Genomic DNA, 19,483 nt, shown 5'->3' on the forward strand with positions numbered 1-19,483 from the left:
GATTTATCAATTAAGTCTACGATGATAAGTGACATTCTTATCGCCACCAGGTGTTCAGTAAACCAGCCATTTATTAAAAACCTGGCAACACCTGTCATCACCCAATGAAGAAACTTAACTTTGATGCGTCTCTATTAGTATTATCAGAAACATTATTATCATATATTATATATGTGTTTTTGTTATAGCTACTTTATTTTTGCCCTCATCCTGTCCATTCTTAGTTTCATTAAAGTTGCATTCAAGTTTTCTCCTTCAGTGCTTTGCTTTTTATAATTCTACTGTTTTAATAAGCCAAGATGCTTTACCTTGGATATCCTGGGATAATATTGGTACAATATAGGAGAGCTACAAAAAAAGTAAATGCTGAAAAAATAAATACAAAGCTTGCTCATAGGGGATCATGTATATATATTTTTTTTACATACGTATTACTTAGTCAGACATAACTAATAATGAGGTAGGGAATTAGCCTTAACATTGACCATAGTCAGGTAATTGGGTTTTACTCCTTAAGATTTAAATTACAGAGGTATAATCACACCATGAATAACACTGTGGAATCTTAACCTCAGTTACTAAACTATAATTATTGAGTTGAATTTTAATATTTATTCTATATTTATATATCTCTTTCCTTGTTATTGATTTGCCTTTTTGCCTTTAAGTGTCATTATTTAGCCAGGCTGTGACACACATACAGAAAAGATGGTCCACTGTTGACTGTTGACTGGGAGCTGTGGGCTTTAGTCTGAGCTGTGTAGTCTGCGTTGGCCTCACTGCATCACTGCCTCCTCCTTCGACTTGGAAATTGCCACAGGAAGGATCTGCAAGTGGACTTTGGACCAACTGTTTGGCATTTCAACTGGCAACAGTGATGAGTTAAAATTGGACAAGGTTAGGCTTAGCCATCATGAAAGTTTTTGCTGAGCGATCCACAAACTCAGCAAATTTAACTTGTTCACATATACCAGACAATGTCGCGTGCTCTGAAAGATTCTCGGGGAATAGAACTGCCTGATAGCTTGCAGGCGGCACTGAGGTACAGAGGAGCAGACAGAATGAATGAGCCTGTGAGCCTGAGCTCAGGGCAAAGAAACCCTGAAGTTACAGATACAAATCAAAAGTGAAGCAAAAGTCACGTGTAAAAAGATTTGACTTTTCATCTATTAATATTTTTGTACGCATTAGCAAATCTTTTTCCACATTAACCAATCTTTTATAAATCTTTTTACACATTGACAAATCTCACTACAGACACACAACTCTCCAAACACATTTACAAATAGTTTTGCTACAGTAATACCCCCATAAGGATTCCTGTAGTGTTCATGTTTTGTAAACCTAAGAGGTGATACTATCAATTGTATATTTTGTAATAGTTACAATATTAATAAACTTTGTTTTATGAAAACCTTTTGATAATATCCTTTTCCAAACTCATTATTCAAACTGATGTTCCCAAACTAATGGATTAAATGCTTCATTAGCCTCAGCAGTAGTAATTCAAACATTGATCAGTGCCTACCAACGAAATGCTGTGACACATCCAAATAGTTGCAGATGTTTTCTAAATGGGGCTGTATTAAATAAGTGGTAGTAATGCATTCAGTGGTCAGTAACTGAAGGTATGTGCTCTTATTTTTATTTTCACAAACAGAAAATTAACTCTGTGGTCATCTTTCCACAGCCTGTATGTAAAACTACATGACCCAAATAAATGGAAAAAGCATATAAAGAGGAATTTACATCTGTGTCATCCTTCAACTTTACTCATAAAACTAAAGAGAACTTTTGCTGAAATGATCAAACTTACTTTCCATAAACATTGTTAACAAAACTGCTCCAATAAAGAGGCTACAACCACCACACACTACAGTCACACAACCGGTACTGAAACCTCTTAGGTCATACACATGCACATCAAACTGGAGTTACATACAGTAACTACTATTTATGTCTTTCTCCTGTGATTGTACTCTTAAGATACCTGTGTCTGGAAACTCATGCCACTGGTGAATTAGTACTCCTGGCTGTAATTATACCATGAAGACAAAACAACACTCCGAGCAACTCTGTGAAAAGGTTGTTGAAAAGCACAAGTTAGGAAATAGATACAAGAAAATTTCAAAGTCACTGAATAACCCTGGAATACAGTTAAATCCATCGTTAGGAAATGGAAGTAATACACATGCACAAGTGAGACGGCCGTCCTCAAAAACTGAGACTGCAAGACAGAGACGAGTGAGGGAGGCCACCAAGCCACGTATGACTACCCTGAAGGAGGTAAGAAATTGTCTGTAAACCCTTGTCAAAAAGGCAAATTATATTGACTATGATTTAATGTTGAAAAGCAATAACAAGGAGAAAACCTCTAAAGTGGGTGAATACTTTTCATAGGCACTATATCTTATCATGAAGAGTCTTGTACCAGCAAAAATGGGAAAACTTTTTTGTGACTTAGCAGATGACTTCAATCCTTTAAGGTTTTGAACTCTGGGATGTTTTGTTTATATTTTTAAACATTTCAATGTAAAGCTTGATAAAAAAAACAACAACTATTAGTTAGGACTCAAAATAATCAAACTCCTAAATAAAGCCAGGTACTCGTAAGTTGGTAAGAAATATTTATTGTTTACTGATATATTTGCAGTACATTTTATAAAGCTGTGTCACATTCTGTTATAATAAATCTTATTTTACAATCAGACAACATTTGCAGCAGGATCTATGATCCCAACACTCCACAGGTTATTGAGAATCGCAACAAAACTCAGGAATATGACTCCATTGTTTGTCCATGCATTTTAAAACAATTATATGGAGAGCCTTCAAAACTGAGCAGGTAAACATGATAACAACCAAGATGAGAACGGATTAAGTACACACCTGTGAGGGCTTCAAAAATGCAGCTGATTCAAATTAAACTGATCAAATAAATAATTCATCTTCATCCACGTCTAACGTATGAATCAGAGTGCTCGTGATGAAGAACACCAGGCGGTAATCAGAGAGGATGTTTTGTCCTGATGCACAGAGGTGAAACTACTAATGTTGATAATGGCTGAACCCCATTTAGGCGCCAACATTACTGGTAACACCTGTGCTTTTCCTTCAGTTGGTCAAAATATCACATTCACCGTTCTCATATATTAATCTCCATTCCTACATTTTGTGCATCTGATGTTAATGAAAGTCTGTGCTACGTAGGATTACTGTATGCTATTGAGATTTCTTTATAAATATTTTTTTACAGTCATTACCCTGTTTATAAGTACTTTGGAAGGACGGATGCTATATATTATGAGAACTAGAGGAACTGTACATCGCTAACAACAAAATGTCCTTTTGAATTTGAGGAATGAAGTTGTAACACCAATTTTGTGTCACCAATATACTCTTTTGATATCTCTCTAGAGTTTGTATCTTTCACTAGAATTATATTCCTCTCTCACAGCGGCGTTGGTATGTGACAAATGTGAATATTTACATTGCAGAACAAATAGCTCACCTAGCTGCGCAGTCTCTCTCACTGCTCCGCCAGCAACAAAAAAATGTATTCAAGAGTTAAAATTCCTCATATACACACGTTTCACAATATAACACAAATAAATCTTGAATAGATGTAGTGCCTCAAATTTATGGAAAACATTTAAAAGTCCAACGGCACATAGAAGCCAGACTATCTTCGAAGGCCCAGGACTGAAGGAGGGATGCATTAACTGGAGTCAGCAGTGAAAGAGGCAGCTGACGCTAGGCTTTTGAACACAGAATTGCACACTAAACCATCTCATCAGTGGGCCGCCCTCCTCACAGGCTTGTCCCTGAAGCAGATGTAGGAGAAAAACGGAGAATGAACCTGTCCTTAGAACTCCTCATGCACGTTTCTGGCATAATCCATGAGTTTGCTTCCCGTGAAGTATTCGCTGTATTTGAGAATCTCATCCAGCTCCAAATTGTGATTCTGGTTCTCGTCTGCGACGGCAATCATCTGCTTGGCTTCATTCAAAGCGTTGTGCTCGTTCATTGGGTCCATGTACTCCTGTAAGACGCGTTTGAGGGAGAAAGAGGAAAAAAAAACTGTCAAGGGCAACCAAGTTTCAATTCAGTCTCACATTTGAACAAAGACAAAGGTCTATGTTGAAGTCATGTATAAACTACAGCATGGAAATGGAAGAGGGATTCCATACGTTTCTCACTATTTCATTTTTTTCTTTTTTCCATGAGGTCTTATCATTCATATTTTATTTGTCAAAACTACAAAACCACTGGAGTTATCTAGTGTGGACTGATGTGGCAAAAGGCCAATTCTATTTATTTAAAATTAAATCTACAGTGCAAAGTGAGTAAAAACATCTTCACATTTATTTCTTAAATTCAACTTAATTATACACCCCTTAGGTAATTAATTATGAATAATACTACACCTATTCTAGTTACTTTTTACATTCCTCCTTTGTTACATTATGAGTTTATTTAATTGTTGGTGATCCACTTGTTTTCTTTTTCAACTCGAACAATTTGTTGTTGTTACTACTCACTGAACAGCTACAATAGATTTCTTTGTGTCCCTTTTAAGATAAAAACAAACAAAAACAAAAAACAAAGCAGTTATAGTATCCAAAAAAATAGAAAGTCATATTGTATTTCTTCTTCTTTTTTTGTTTGTTTGTTGTTTTCCCTTACACTGCGGAGACGTCTGTAGTACAATCCTTTGGCTTCTTGACCACTTGTGTCACTTCTGCATCATTTGTATTGTATGGATTTTATACTTCGTAATTTATAAACAATTTTAAAGAGCAACTGTGATTTATGGGTGAAATATTGTAGCAGACTGGATACGCAGTACTTCAAATATGCTTTTCCAATATAAACGATCAAGAAATCAAATGCACCAAACAAACAAGGCTGTTGCTTTTTTTGTTACTCACCTCCAGTTCATCCATCGTTACGATGCCATCATGGTCCGAATCAATGACCTCCTCAAACTCCTTCTTCCTCTCTCGGACCCAGTCATCGTCGATGTCCTGAGCCTGCTGGTTCTCCACGGTGCCCACAGGTAAAGAGATGAACTCTGACAGTGTCAGTTTCTTATCACCATCCTGATCTGCAAGAAAAGCGCATAAACCTATCATTTATACTCTGTAGTGGTAAAATTCCCTTTAAGAATGGGCCTTGTTATAAGTGAACTCTTATTCAAACAACACTGAAGGAAGACCTTTAAATGACCCAGTAACTTGATCAATACCAGCTGAGGCAGCTTCATCAGAGTATAATAGGAGTGTGAACCAAAACTGAGGTGTAATGTTTCCATGTCCTGACACAAAAACTAGGTTTGGAACACAGTTCTCTGCATGTAAACAGAGAGGCTACGATTAAATATGCAACACCTTTGGTGCTGTCTTTAATACTTTACACTGCCACAGTGAAGAAGTCACAGATAACTATCATCCTTAGAATCTGTTCTTTCACTTTTCCTGTCACTTTTAAAATTCAAAGACAGAAATAATTAATCTGCAGTTCTCCTCAGTTATATAAGGTGTTTCAGTATTTTTCAGCTTCATGTTTTGGTTTCCATAAGCTTCAATGTTTTACTTCGCTCTCATCCTCAAAATGCAGCAGGCAGCTGTTTTCAGCTAAGTTTAAGATACTGAAGTTCAATCTATAGTTGCTGGGTAAGTAAAGTGTACCTAAGTCTCGTACAATCTCCTTGACCATGTACTTGAGCATGCCCCTGCTGTGTTCAGGATGGAGGAAAGACAGGAACTCCTCCTCATTCAGCAGCTGGTCAGCTGGAGGGTTGTCCGCCTGAAACCAGCGATCCTTCAGGCTCTCCAAGACCTCCTGAGCTGCAATCATGAAGATAGCAAAAATATTAACAACTCAGACAGATTTAACCTGGAAATCTGGAGCACGTGTCCTCCGATTTACCAGTTATAAACACCGTTGATAAAATATTACAACGTAATCCTTCTGCACTTACTTTCCTCATCCAGTTTCAAATCTTCATTATTCTTTATTTTCTCAGCAACTTCTTTTTCATCGAAACCTTTGCTGGCCAGAAATTTGACCCTGTATTCATCCCATGTCACATGACCTGCAGACAACACATGAATTCAGACTTGGAATACAACATGATTAGGCTGGAACGCAGTGCGACAACAGACAGCAGATGTGACTCTCTCACCATCACCGTCTGGGTCGACAGCACGGAAACTGTTCTTGTTCTCCTTCATGGCCTCCTGAAAGTGCTCTTCCGTCTTCTCCATAATCCAGCGCTGCATCTCCTTTGCGCTCACACTCCTGTCCTTGTTGAAGTCAACTCTGTGAGGAGAGCATTTACAAAAATAAACTGACTTGTAAAGTACAACACCACAATGGCTCAATTAGGTTTTTAATTACATCATTTACTATTGTAGGTTCAGTTCGTGCTTGTCTGATTTAATTTTGTTTATACCTCAGTTTTTATTGTTTTATTTTGGTGCAGTTTGCACATCTTGTTATGCATTTGAATGGACAGTTTTGAAGAGTGAGTATTTGCCAAGCACTTGTTTAGCGAAAAAGAACATTTGCTATCTTAATAAAAAAAACGACTTAAATTATGGCAGAACAATGCAAAGAAAAATGCTCATAGCTTGCTTGTTTTTTTGAACTTCAGTAATTATTTTTCTATTAATACAGCAACATTTACATATTGCATCATGTGTTTGAGAGCCTTCTGATGCCTGGAAAGTGACTTCTACAGAGAGGAACATGACTTACAGTGAATTACACTGGAATTTCACAACCACCTGCACATTACAATTCATTTTCTCAGCCTGAGTTTGTTTTGCAATATGATGATGTTGTGACACACCCAAAGCACATCTTAAACACATCTCCAGCCTGTCATAACAGCAACAAGTACAGTTATTATTTTACGTTTTTATGGCCTCCACCTCTTTCACAGCTAGTCTAGTGTTCAAATATTTGACATTTCAAGTCCTGCAACAGTCTTTCAACTCATGCTGGCGAATAGTGACAAACCCGATTAGCAACTTCTCCCTGCAGTTCTGAGAATTAAAAGTATATCTTACTTGGTGAAAATTTCAATAAGCTTCTTCCTATTCCTCCTTGGCTCAGAGTCCTCTTCAAACTCTTCCATCTCTTTCCCCAGAAAAACTTCCTGATGGAAATCCTTGTTGAGGTGTCCATCCCTCTCCATCTTCACCCCATTCAAGTGGTCTGGGGGAAGAATCTCGTTCTCGTCCTTGCCGGCTGGAGACTTGTCTTTAGAGGCTGACATGTTGGCCGGACGTGCGTGTACGTCCATGGTGTGCAGGAGGACATAGAAGAGCAGACACACAGCCAGGAGGTTTTTGCACCACAACTTTCTCCAAACAGCCATGATTGCCTTCGGAAGAGTAACTGTAAAAGCAAAGGATTAAAAACCAAGTCTTATTGTAAAGTTAGGTTTGGAAAAGGCAATATGCTGTTGCTGCAAGTCATCAGGTATGACGCTGCCTAGACACCAACGCCACTTTATCTAGTATCTACAAAGTGAACACGCCCACTGGAAAACTGGAAATCCCATTCATGCCTTGACCCTATTCCTGAATATACTGACGTGGATGAGTCAAATAGAGGAAACTGTTGTGAAATCAAATCAGCCACAGTGTCTTAATCCCTTACTATGATGTATCTTTAGTTATTATGTTATTGTGTTTTTATTCACATGTGCCTTTCAGTCTGCTGTTATTGGTTGTACAGCACATTGGTTCAACTCATGTTTGCTTTCTAAATGAATTTGACTTTAGTTACACGAATTAGCAGAACAAACTAGCAAATCCACACAAGCTAGCAAACGCCACAAAGGCCTTTTTAAAGTTATTTCCCTGCTTATTTAACATCACGAACAGAGTGTTTAGTAGGTATAATAGTGTACTCTTCTATGATGTTGTCGTGAGATGTGGTGTGTTTTCTGAACACCACATACAACGCTGACTTATCTGACAACCTGGACGGACACTGTCATTCATTATTTACATTATTAAGCTATTCATTATTTAACAATTAATTATTTATTTGGCAACATGAGACTATGTAAACGAAGAGGACCATCGGTTTCCTGACACAAACACGGGTTAGCATGCTAATTTAGCCCAGTCACGTAGTTCCCAGTTATTTTATACAGTAACGCTGTTTCATGTTGCTAAGTGGCTAACACGGGCAGGCTAATAACAACATCACGGCTAACGTTAGCCCCTGTTGACCACTAACTAGTCTAAATATCGGTAATAAAGTAGGACAGGGCTCGTAGAGATCAACCAACCTCTCAGACGCGGCTTGAAACGGCACAGGTGCCAAACACTCGGGTAAATGAGAGGTGGCTAGGGGCAGACAGCGGAGTCACCAGCTAGCTGACGGTAGTATTAGCTCGGACTTCCTATTCAAACGAACCTTAGGTGGTTCCAGTCAGTCAAGGCAAGCTGTCAGAGTCCAGTTCCTGTACACGTGGCTCCTCCACAACACTCCCCCAGTCCAAAAATGTGGAACAGCTCAGTCCGGAACAGCCCTGGAGGGACACAAGTTTTTAGGCAGAGTCGGTTCGGATGTTCCAGCCTGTTAATTCACTCAAACTGTCAGTTGAACTGCCGTTAGCTCGCCGCTACCACTGCGCTGGAAAATGTGTTAGCTAACCGAAGTCACAAGTACAACTTCTGGTCAGCACTTTCAGTTTAAAACCCCGACCTTCACTAATGTGCATATGCAGGTGTTGTGCCAGTGGTGCATACATTGTTTGAATAGCTAAAAGTAATGGATATTGTTTATAAATCTGCACCTTAACTCTTATTATGTTTATATCTTTATTCTTGGGCGGGAAACATGTAATGAAAAAGAATTCCCCCTCGGGATGAATTAAGCATGTCTAATTCTGAAATAAGTTAGCAATACATAGCAGTATAAATATTCAGTGAAAATTAATAGACTAATTACTAAAATAAACAGATGCTAACAGAAAATCACATCAAGGAAATTGATAAATTGTTTGAATAGCTAAAAGTATAAAATATTATTTGAGACATATGAATTAATAATACATAAGAGTTCAAATAGTTAGTTTAAAGTAATGGACAAATGACTACAATAAAAAGAAGCTAACAGAAAAATAGATAAAGGTAGTGAATAAATTGTTAAAGTGGCCAAAAGTAATGGCCTTTAATAGTTTAAATGAATAAAGAACTGTTCAATTAGCTAAAGATAATGGGTCAGTTCAAAAGAAAGGTTTATACATTTAAAAAAAAGAACAACACAAAAATGTATGTAAAAATGTTAAAAGTTAAGGATATTGATTGCTAAATTTATCTAAAATAGTTCAAATAGCTATAGGTAATAGATAAATATCTTAAAGTAATGTATTAATTCTTTAAATAGCTAAAAGTAATAGGATGTTGTCAGATAATATTTTTATATAACAGTGCACAATTAATGAAGACATTCTAAAATGGATTTTAAAAGTTGTGGATATTATTAAAAAAGTAATGACAAAATAATTAAAATGGAATGAAATACCACACTTGAAATAGTAGCTTAAAACTGGGCCAAAGCTGCCCAAAACAAACAAACAAAAAAAAGTCAATGTGTGTTGTTAAATTCAGCATGATTCTTATTATCGCTCTGTATGTTGAAGCTGTTGCTTTGTGTTCAGAGGCGAGCTTGACGTTTTCTGGCTGCAGCTGCAGGCAGACGTGCAGGATACAGGAACCAGGAAGTCACCAGTATGGAGCCATGCTGAGAAGGTACCGGGGAGCTGTTTGTACTTCAGGCTGCTGCCTCTGGATGTCACTGTGTTAAAATGTAATAATGGCACCAAGTAGCAGTCCAGTCTGAAAGCGTAAAGAAATAAATACATATGTCTGGGTAAGCTCTCATGAGCTAACATGTTATTTATCCTAATAAGAGTATGAAAGGGCAGACAAATGAGCTTATTGTAGGCATACCCAGACCAACAATTTCATCTCATCAGTCATAGGTTATTTACTGAAACCTGCAATTTACACTAGTTGAAATATAAATTTTACTCTCTTTTTCTTCCTGGAGCACTCAGGAGAAGGAGACATGAACATCGAATAAAGCAAACAGTGTCCAAGTCGGGATTCTTCGGCAGGTTTTCAAACAACACATTACACAAGACAATGCCTTAAGATCACAAAAAAAGTGCAGAAATTGTTTCTATTTCTAACTTGGATGTAAACACAGGGCTTTGGTAGAGTAGACCAGTAATGAGCCAAATGACAGATACACAACTTCACGTACACATCACACACACACACACACACACACAACTTGTCTGCCAAAGAACCTCTTCAGCTTGAACATTTCATCTATGAGATAAAACAGAGCTGAATAGGCGAGTGATGTTGCCAATAGAGAGACGCAAGGGGGAGAGAGAGGGAGAGGGGCAGGGGGAGGGCGAATGGGTGATGATAAAACTCCACTGTGAGCCCTCCTGCAAGCTCAGTCAGAGAGCAAAGGAGCAACTGAGACCAGAGGGGCAGGGAGTGTTGTGCAGTAAAGAGGAACCTACCAGGCACTAAATCTATGCACATGGACTTGTTGGGACAGTCAGTAGGCAGCACCTGAGAGGCAGAAGAGCTGATACCTGTAGAGTTTTATGTTGTGTGATAGGAGCCTGTTTGTACTTCAAGGAGGAAAGAAGAAGGCTGGGCATAGATCATTACTGGACCTCATCCATCTCCTCCCGAGCTTTGTTCTTTCTGCATCCCTGTGGACACGCGGTGTGCCGGCAGACACGCTGATCTGACCTGCATCTGTAGATGAAAGTCCAACTTGTGTGGATCTTGCAGCTTTTCCAGCTACCGCACCAGTTTGCTGGAGCCTGGATCCACTGCTCAGTGTGAGAGACAGCGGGAGAGAACGAGGGAAAAAGAGAAGATTGCCATCCATCTCCAGCCCCCACAGCCCACCCTCAGCTTCGGACGCCCCTCCTCTCTGCCTCTTCTTTTGCCCCCTGTACCCCCACCACCACCACCACCACACCCCCACCCCCTCCAACACCTCACCCCCCAACAGAGCAGAAAGCGTGAAAAATCTCACTAATGGGTTTATTTGCTGTCAGATCTGCGCCGATCTGTCATTCCCTTGGACCATTCTGCTTGACACATTTCATAGTTGAGTAAGCCTCCTGGCTTTCTGGCTAGACTTAACAGTGCCCCTGCAACGTTGTGCTGGCTGAGAGCTCATCAACTGAGGAGCAACGGCGGCAGCAGTCAGTCTGACAGTCTCTTGGACAGGGAGTCCCTGAAGCTGCATTCCTCCAGTCTCCCTCTCTCCCCGAGTTTGTGAGCTTTGCGGGCATCCTCAGCTTCTGTCTAACCACACAACTGGTCCTCCCCCAGAAGATTTGGGCTGCTTCTGCAGGGATTCTGGTGCTGATCGAAAGAGTGTGAAGATGTGGTGTGGGGCTGGGCCTCTGGCCGTGGTGGCTGCAGTGTTTTGGACTCAGTGTGTCCTCCTGGATGGGGTGGATGCCAAGAAGGAGAGAAAGAGGCCAAAGGAGGCCACTCCACAACACACTGAGACGTACAATGCAACTCTGTCCAACAGTGAAGAGGTCGGAGGAAGCATCAAGGTAGTAAGTTAAACGATCTTTTTATAAAGTATAAGTTTATAGTTACAATACATTTTACATACGTGTATAAGCTTTAGATGAAAGTTTGAGGTTAACTACAGATATATGTCAGATTTTCTTGTTAGTGCATTCTGTATGCAAATGAAATAACATGCTGCAAAGGTAAAAGTCTGGACAGGACAGGTGTGCCCTACCAGGTCAAACCTCAGACAGTTTGATGGACCAAAATGTGTTAAACACAAAATGGATGACTTCTGGAGGAATGCAAGGAATGTGGACATCTGAAGGCTGATCAATGCATCAATTAGTGCAAGCTGCGGGTGTCTGCCACCAATTTTCCAGCTTCATGAGAAAGCCAGATACGATGTTTATAAATAGCTCATCAGTGTAGCAAGAAATGTAGTAATGAACTAAATAATTTAAAATGAAAGAACCTTTAGAGTTTCTATTTTCTAGAGAGAGTTATGGAAAAACGCTGTTTTCACTGGAAACATACTCCTCTTACAAAACAGCATTGCTGTGGTACACTTCCATTTTCAGGAGCAACAGTTGGCCCTTGACTCTGTTATTTATTGGTTTATTGCTGGTGTTGCATATTTGAGAGGGGTTTCCAACAGGGTGTTTGTTTTGCTTTCAGCCCACCCATTATGTTGGCATTCTCATGTAACTCTTACTGCCCTATATACCAGCCTTCACTTCTGCTCCTACCAGGCAGTCTGGTGGTAACCTCCACCGCCTTTCCCCCTGCCTTGAAGCCTCGCAGTGAGGTCTCCTTTGTATCTTTAAGAACACTTTGTAGGTGGTTGTGGCCTGGCGATGTTTATTTGACTTGGTTCGCTCTGTAAAAGCAGCAGCTATGAAGGATGACCTTGTGTCAACTCTGAAGCTTGCCGAAGTTGTACCCCACTGGGATCGCTGCTCTGGGAGCAGGGTGTCTTCACAGTGCCTTATAGGCCGTGATGTAATTCCTGGGAAAGTTAGGTGGGCAGATATTTAAAGACCTGTGGTGATGTTGTTCCCAGCCCATTGATTCTGTCATTCACAGGCCTAGTCTGACTCCGCTGTGTCTGGGACATCCGATAGGGGCGGTGTGGCCCTGAAAACTGGGGCAGCATGCCGTGTAAGCCCCTCACAAAGCCCCATAGAAAGGGTCCTGAAAGGGAACACCTCGGTGAGGATTATCCCCCTGTGCCTCCCTCTCTGACATTCTTTTCATCTCATCTCCCACAATCAGACGGTAATGACATAATCACTCTTAAGACGCAGTGTTATGCCAGAGAGTGTCTTTGCCAAACATTGTCACCTCTGATGGAACCTGAGATTTAAGCTTGACATCTGTGGAAGTGGTTGTATTGAAGGTTGCATTTGTTGGTGCCACTCAATCTGGGTTTCTGTTCAAGGGAATAAAAAAAAGAAAGAAAAACTCATGCCACACACTAAGAAAAGTGGTAAACTTGCTTTTCTTGGGTAGTTTGTAAGTTTATCCTATTACACATCTGTTAGGTCTCAGAGAAAACAACACGTCCATTGGAGCTGTCTTGGCAAGCAATTTGTATTCTCAAACAAGCCAAACATTTACACTCCAAATTTACATTTTTTTCCCTTGTGCCCAGTGGAAACAGTTCTTATGATGGCATTTGCTTTCTATCTGACCAATCCCGTGTGTGGGCTGCTGGCAGCGTGCAGTCGAACTCTGCATTCCTCTGGAGATTTTCCATTTGAAAGTGATCACAACAGTGAGGTGTGGAGTTGTGCTGCGAGGGGAATTTTTTTAATGAGATGATGAACATTTTAAACAACGGCGATCTCTGTGAACCGTCACATTGTGCAGTTTTAGAGCAGTATGTCAAAGGTGTGAGCCTTATTGCTCCCCACTCTAAAGATGAGAGGAATCTGTCACAGTTGAGAGCGGTGTGGGTTCTGTGATGGCTATAATGGAGGGAGTCAAGTCAAACATCACGCCTGGTGTGTTGAGTAATGGCTAGGTTTAGCCTGAGGCAAGGGTTTTTGTTTCCTCTCTCTCATCCCTAGTGATGATTAATGCAGCGACTTGTGAGACCTTTTGGATCAACCTACACATAAGAGACAAGGCCGAGTCCCAAAGGAAACAGGGCCACTGTGAGAGCACACACCTCTCATACACTATCAATGGTGTGAACTACCTCTAGTCTGTGGGGCATGCAGTGAAGTCTGCTTTCCACATGCCAGACAAAGGTTATGCTTATATAACATTGCAAAATAACCTAATTAAGTTGACTGAAAGAGAGTGAACAAGAAACAAATAATCAACGGTCATTTAATCTGAAATGTACAAGTAAAATAAACCACAGCGTTGCATTGTGGTTTTATCTCACAGACACAGAGCTGCTGTTTTATTTGGATTTTGTTTCATTTATAACAGCTTCAGATTGATGCCAGATTTATTGAAATCCCTTAATCTTGCCTGATTCTTATCATGTGCTGGTCATGTTCCTGAATTTCTGCTGCACTTTACAGGAAACTTGTCAACTGTGGCTTCAAGTAATAACAACTGTAGTGCTCATTTGTTTACATAAGGTTTTATTTTGTTGACAGCATAGAATAATGTTTCAGATTTATCTCACAGATGCAAATAAAGTACAGCAATGCGAGAACCGAAATTGTTCAATATTAATGTTTCATTTAATGTACAGCAAGATTAAATAACATTTTTAAAGGACCAGCATGTGAAATTTAGGGGGCTCTATTTATTACGATGGAATATGGTATTCATTATTTTGGCTTTATTAGTGTATGGTCAGCTTTAATTCCTGTAAATCCTTGTGTTTTGCTAGTTTAGAACGAACCTTTCATAAAAAGTGCATAAAAAATGGAGTCAACACCTAAATGCCAAAAACTGCAGTTCCTGAAATGGCCACTTGAGGCTGGCTTTAAAAATAAGTCAATCCCCGTAGACTTCCATGTTAAAATGTCCAACTTTACAGCAAAAATTAACATCTTTACAACTTGGTACAGAACATTTTTAGTCCTTATAGCTAATTTACTCGTTCATTACAACTGTAAAAGGGTTACGTTTTTATGTAACACACCTGTTTAAATTATATTAAGACTTAAAATTATGCACAATTAAGGGCGTGGGTGCTTTGAATGATGGGCAGGTGTTGTCATAGAACATAGTCTTTGGCTCACCTCAGTTTCGCTAATGCTCCACCTCTTTGCTAATTCTTGGATTATCCGGGAATTAGGAGGACTCAGGCACTATCAACACCTGAAGTCACCACACTGAGCTTTAAAACCGTTCTTCGGGAAACCTATGGGTGGGACCGTGGTGGGTTCATCCATCTTTATGTACGGTTTTCACAGTGAAGTGACAGCCTCCATAGGTTGTCCCACACACTGCAACATAATAGATGCCATTAAATCCTCAATACTGGTCCTCTAACATCCTGGGAACTAAGCTCATTCACATGATGGTCAGCTAATAGGTGGTTGGCTTAGCTTAGCTTGGCATGAAGACTGGAAACAGATAAAAACATAGAGCCGGAGACTATACAATCAGCCTCCTTGCATCTATAAGCTCGATATTTAACACTTTATATCATGCCTGTTTATTCTGTAAAAAAAAAAGAAAAGAAAGAAAGAAAGAAAACAAAAATATTGTTGACATTATGGTTCTGTCAGACAGAACCAGGCCATTTCTTTCCCCCTGTTTCCGGGCTTTTGCTATGCTAAGCTAATTGTCTGTTGCCACCATAAAATTTTACTACACAGTCAGTTCAAAAGGCTCGACCAACTCTTGGCCAGAAAACAAACACAACATTCTCAGGTATTGTCTTTATAATCAGAGTATTTGGGAGTTTCAGTTTTATATTTTTATTTTATACCTGTACTCTTTGTTTGTGTCACTATTTATGTTATTCCTCCAAGTGCTTGAGACATAATTTGCCAAATTAGTTGCATAAAAGTAAGAAAATAAATAAGTATGTACTTATGTAACATCGTCCAGAACCACAAATGAATCATATAAAAGGAGGAGGATCTAATGACTTCCTACTCTAATGTTCTGTCCACAGTCAATCCATGTGGCAAACCCATACCTGAGATGGAACTGAAACACTGGTGCTTTTCAACAGCTCATTTTACCTACCACAGGGAAAATGAGCACTCACTCCAATTTCAAAGCTATAATTTGTACACAAAACAGATGTGACACAGCGATCAAAGTTTCTCTCAGCTTATATTGCCTTTTAATATCAAGAGGAAACCAAGATTGTCTCTGGCTATTTCTTAAGCATAAACACAAATTTACTCACTTTCTCTCACACAAAAGAAATGCACCTTTGTTGGGACAACAGAAAAGTTGTTGGAAACAGCAACTTAAAATCAGACCACATTATGAGAAACACATTCAGCTATATCATTATATAACAACTATATTTCATTTACACTTCCAAATGTGTTACTGCAACATTTGTTGAGCTAATAACAGCATCCTCTCAGTGCGACAGAGTAATTATGTTTTGCACACGGTGCTTGAAAATTGAGTAATAACACAGTGAAAAGAAGGCAGAGTCAACATTGCATGCCTAACTGTATTTAGCTCTTTGGCGATAAATCCTCAAGGCAATCTTTCGCTGTGAAGTGCAGCGGTGGGGAACACGGGGGTGGATGCATGACGACTGGGATGCACGCAGGTTAGCAGGATCCCCTCGTCCCACACAGCCCGGGGATCCCTGCCTCCCGGGGCGGCATTGGCTCAGCGTTAGGCCCTTTCACCCATGCATGGATGACTGCACAGGGAGCAGTACAGCGATGTAAAAACAAGAGATTATAGCAGGCTCTCCATCATCCTGTCCAACCTTAAACCTGTGTGTGCAACATTTTTATCAGCAGCAAAAAGTTTCATGTCGTCCAGTGTGTACGTACAGGTAGAAAAAACAGATAACACGCGAGTGAAAATAAGATAAGTTCCACTGTACACATGGAAGAATTCAGGAGCTGCCTGCAGAGGAGTAGAGTTTCAGTATCTGGTTGCAGCCCCAGAGACATGTTTTAACAGTTGTGTTTGTGTTTTTGGTGGCACGTTGCCCCAGGGAAATATTTCCCATTTTATTGCTTCAAATAAATTCAAGCTAATTTTCCCCAAACTACATGACAAACACAGTTAAAGCAGCACACGCAGAAGAGTTATTTATGCACATCCAGGTCATTCTTTTCTGGGTAATAAAATAAGACTTTCTGTGAATGTTCAGCAATGATTATAACTCATTCACTAATTGATCCAAAAACTGTAAATCCCCTGTGCTAAAATTATCTCTGTACACTTTTATTGTAAGCTGTGAGTACCTGGCACAATCAGTGTAACAAAGTACGTCCACTCAAATAATAATAAGTGTAACTTTTAGTGCCCTCCGAATACAGTTTTTCCACTTTATGTAACTTTCTATATAACCTTAGCTGCAGTTCAAAGGCAAATGTTCATTCACTTGTCAGCCATAGTTACTTTTTAGATTAAGATTTTACATAAAACACATACAAGCTGCAAAACTACAACTGTTCCCAACATTTTTGGCATGTCCAACTCAGAGACATTTTGCCTCTAAGCTTCTTCGATGAGCTCATATACTGTGTGAGGCCCATGTCCAAAATATGAATACAAATTTGCGCAGAAAACCTGAGCCCATGTTTCTTCTTTCCGACCCCATAAATCATTTCCTGACTGCTCATATTTTTTTGTAACCCTTTGACAGGGTCTGACGACTCCACAAAACCAGCTAACAGTAAACACATAAAAAAAAAAAGAAAAGAAAAACACCTTGACCAACTGCAGCAGTAAAATGCTGCTCATGCACCGACATGATTTTTCTGATAGTATCTCTGTATTTTGCATAAAATTATATTTAGACATTTTGGGAAGTATTCTTATTGACTTTCGTGCCAAGAATTTCCTCTGTCTGTCTGTCTGTCTGTCTGTCTGTCAGTTAAATACAAGATTAGCCCATTACCTTTGCTTAGCATGAAGACTGGAAACGGGTAAACAGTGAGCCTGTTTCTGTCCAAAGTCATACATAAGCCGCTGTCAAACTTTTTTCACGTCAGTAAAAATATGACATTTGTGTAAAGATTAAACAAGTGAGATGTAATGTGTTAATTAGTAAGCGTTAAAGGTGCTAGTAGGTGGATTTAGTTACCTTTGGACAGCCCAGGTTAACAGTTTCTCCCTGTGTTCAGTCCTTATGCTAAGCTAAGCTAGCTAGTTCCTGGCTATAGCTTCATATTTAGCAAGCACAGAAGATAGTGATATCAAACAAATGAGCTCTTTAATAAAGTGTTGAACTTTTCCTTTAAGTAAAATGTTGGACGCAAGACTTTTGCTTGTTGTGCAGTATTTTAACATTGCTGTATTGGTAGCATTGGCACTTTTATACTTTTAATATAGTTTGCTGGTAATATTTATGCATTTTTGCTTATGGAAAAGCTTGACATTTTAAGAAAAGTTTCCACTTTTTTTTTTTTTTTTTGCTTAGAGTTTCCTTCTGTCTTTTACTTAAATATAAAACTACTTCCGGTTATCTTAGCTTAGCATAAATCTTCAGTTTGATGTTTTTATGTGAGTTTAAGTACGTTGTATTTGTTGTATGGACTAAACAAATGATACGTAAGTTAATTGCTGAGAGTCTGAGATGTTCGTTGGTGGATTTTGTTAGCTTTAGCCGTTGCCAGGAGTTTCCTCTTCTCAAACATAAGACTACAAGTGGTTATCTTAGCTTAGCATAAAGACTGGAAACGGGTGGAAACAGCTAGCCTGGCCCTGCCCAAGTCTTGTTGTCACCATGAGATTGATTGCTAACAACACAGACTTCTAGAAGTAACCAGCCAAGAGGTATTCTGACAAATAGGCCACCATAAATCTGCAATATATATTTTCTGTGTGGATTTATAGAAATGATAATGGATGGATAGATAATTATTTTAAGTTTTTCAGGTGCTGGTAGGTTGTTTTGATACTGCTGGACAGTTGGACGACTGCTTCCTGTCTTATGTCAAGCTAAGCTAACTAGTTACAACAGCCATTGAGAGTGATATGAACCTCCTCTCTGCAAGAACACCAATAAGCATATTTACTGAAATACTGAACCATTCCTTTCTGTAAAACTTTCAATTATAATGGAGTAGATTAGCATGCGTAAAGGCACTTTTACTTTAGTAAAGATCCAGAAACGCCTTATACCTGCGGACACAATGCATCTCATTCTCAAGACCTGAGCCTCAATAATGTGGAGTGATTTAGAGCCCCATCAACGAGGATAAACAGTGTCTAGAAGATGTAACGTTTCTCACCTTTAGACAGAATACCTTACACATTCTCGCGGTCCGTGCTGGAAAGGCGTGCACTCACACCTGCTGACAGACGAGGCCACTTTGAGGCACTCACACATCAGCGATGATCAAAGCCAGAGCCCCGGTGTTCTTCATCAGCCCTCAGACTGATACCTGGATCCACTCCCTCCCCACTTTGTTCACGACTTGTACGTGCTGATACGGAGCTATGCGAGGGAATCCATAGTTTACTTTACGACACAGTCAATAGCAGCAAGTGAGAGATTGAATGCCTCTGACAGGTTTTTCTGTGTCATCAAGCAATATGGTTTTCATGTCTGCATGCGTGGAGTCTTTGAAGTTCTAGGCCGAGACAGACACCCACCTGCATACAATGAATCAGACAGTTTTTGGCAAGTGGTGTGAGCCATGCCAGCCGTCGCTAGTGCATGTGTCTCACTGACAGTATGGCTAGATAAGAAAAAAAACAAAGTGTATTTATTGCTAAGAGCTGAGCATTCCTTAAGCTGATGATTAAATTATTTATACAAT

General features: G+C 39.6%; 2 protein-coding genes across 5 annotated transcripts in view; one reads left to right on the forward strand and one right to left on the reverse strand.

Moving 5' to 3' along the window:
* c1qtnf12 (C1q and TNF related 12) overlaps positions 1 to 19,483 on the forward strand; it is a 40,181-nt gene that overhangs the window by 7,105 nt on the left and 13,593 nt on the right. Inside the window, exons 2-3 of one of the 3 annotated variants that reach the window (XM_008285233.1) lie at positions 2,615 to 2,617; positions 10,531 to 11,632. In XM_008285233.1, coding sequence (XP_008283455.1) covers positions 11,453 to 11,632 — 180 coding nt within the window. In that variant the 5' untranslated portion in view covers positions 2,615 to 2,617; positions 10,531 to 11,452. Of the gene's footprint in view, positions 1 to 2,614; positions 2,618 to 10,501; positions 11,636 to 19,483 lie in introns of those variants that run through there. The other 2 variants (XM_008285234.1, XM_008285232.1) reach the window with 2 other exon arrangements.
* sdf4 (stromal cell derived factor 4) lies at positions 2,611 to 8,668 on the reverse strand. Of its 2 annotated transcripts, none has more exons than XM_008285235.1 (7): positions 8,440 to 8,668; positions 7,077 to 7,407; positions 6,188 to 6,324; positions 5,984 to 6,097; positions 5,691 to 5,849; positions 4,932 to 5,107; positions 2,611 to 4,042 (listed from the first exon to the last, which is right to left on the reverse strand). In XM_008285235.1, the coding sequence occupies exons 2-7, from the start codon at positions 7,385 to 7,387 to the stop codon at positions 3,866 to 3,868; spliced, it is 1,074 nt and encodes a 357-aa protein (XP_008283457.1). In that variant the 5' UTR covers positions 7,388 to 7,407; positions 8,440 to 8,668; the 3' UTR covers positions 2,611 to 3,865. The 2 variants fall into 2 exon arrangements, with proteins under 2 accessions (XP_008283457.1, XP_008283458.1); XM_008285236.1 differs by lacking the exon at positions 8,440 to 8,668 and adding an exon at positions 8,312 to 8,433.

This window comes from Stegastes partitus, unplaced genomic scaffold (genome assembly GCF_000690725.1).
Source record: "Stegastes partitus isolate 25-593 unplaced genomic scaffold, Stegastes_partitus-1.0.2 Scaffold392, whole genome shotgun sequence".
In the NCBI taxonomy this organism is placed as follows: domain Eukaryota; kingdom Metazoa; phylum Chordata; class Actinopteri; family Pomacentridae; genus Stegastes; species Stegastes partitus.

What these genes read in the sequence shown, in the direction of transcription:
- sdf4 (XM_008285235.1), bottom strand. Translation starts at nt 7,387, where the DNA reads ATGGCTGTTTGGAGAAAGTTGTGGTGCAAAAACCTCCTGGCTGTGTGT. An exon ending in TTTGAAACTGGATGAGGAAA is followed by an intron (nt 5,850 to 5,983) that starts GTAAGTGCAGAA and finishes TCATGATTGCAG; the next exon opens with CTCAGGAGGTCTTGGAGAGC. An exon ending in GGAGATTGTACGAGACTTAG is followed by an intron (nt 5,108 to 5,690) that starts GTACACTTTACT and finishes CTTTTCTTGCAG; the next exon opens with ATCAGGATGGTGATAAGAAA.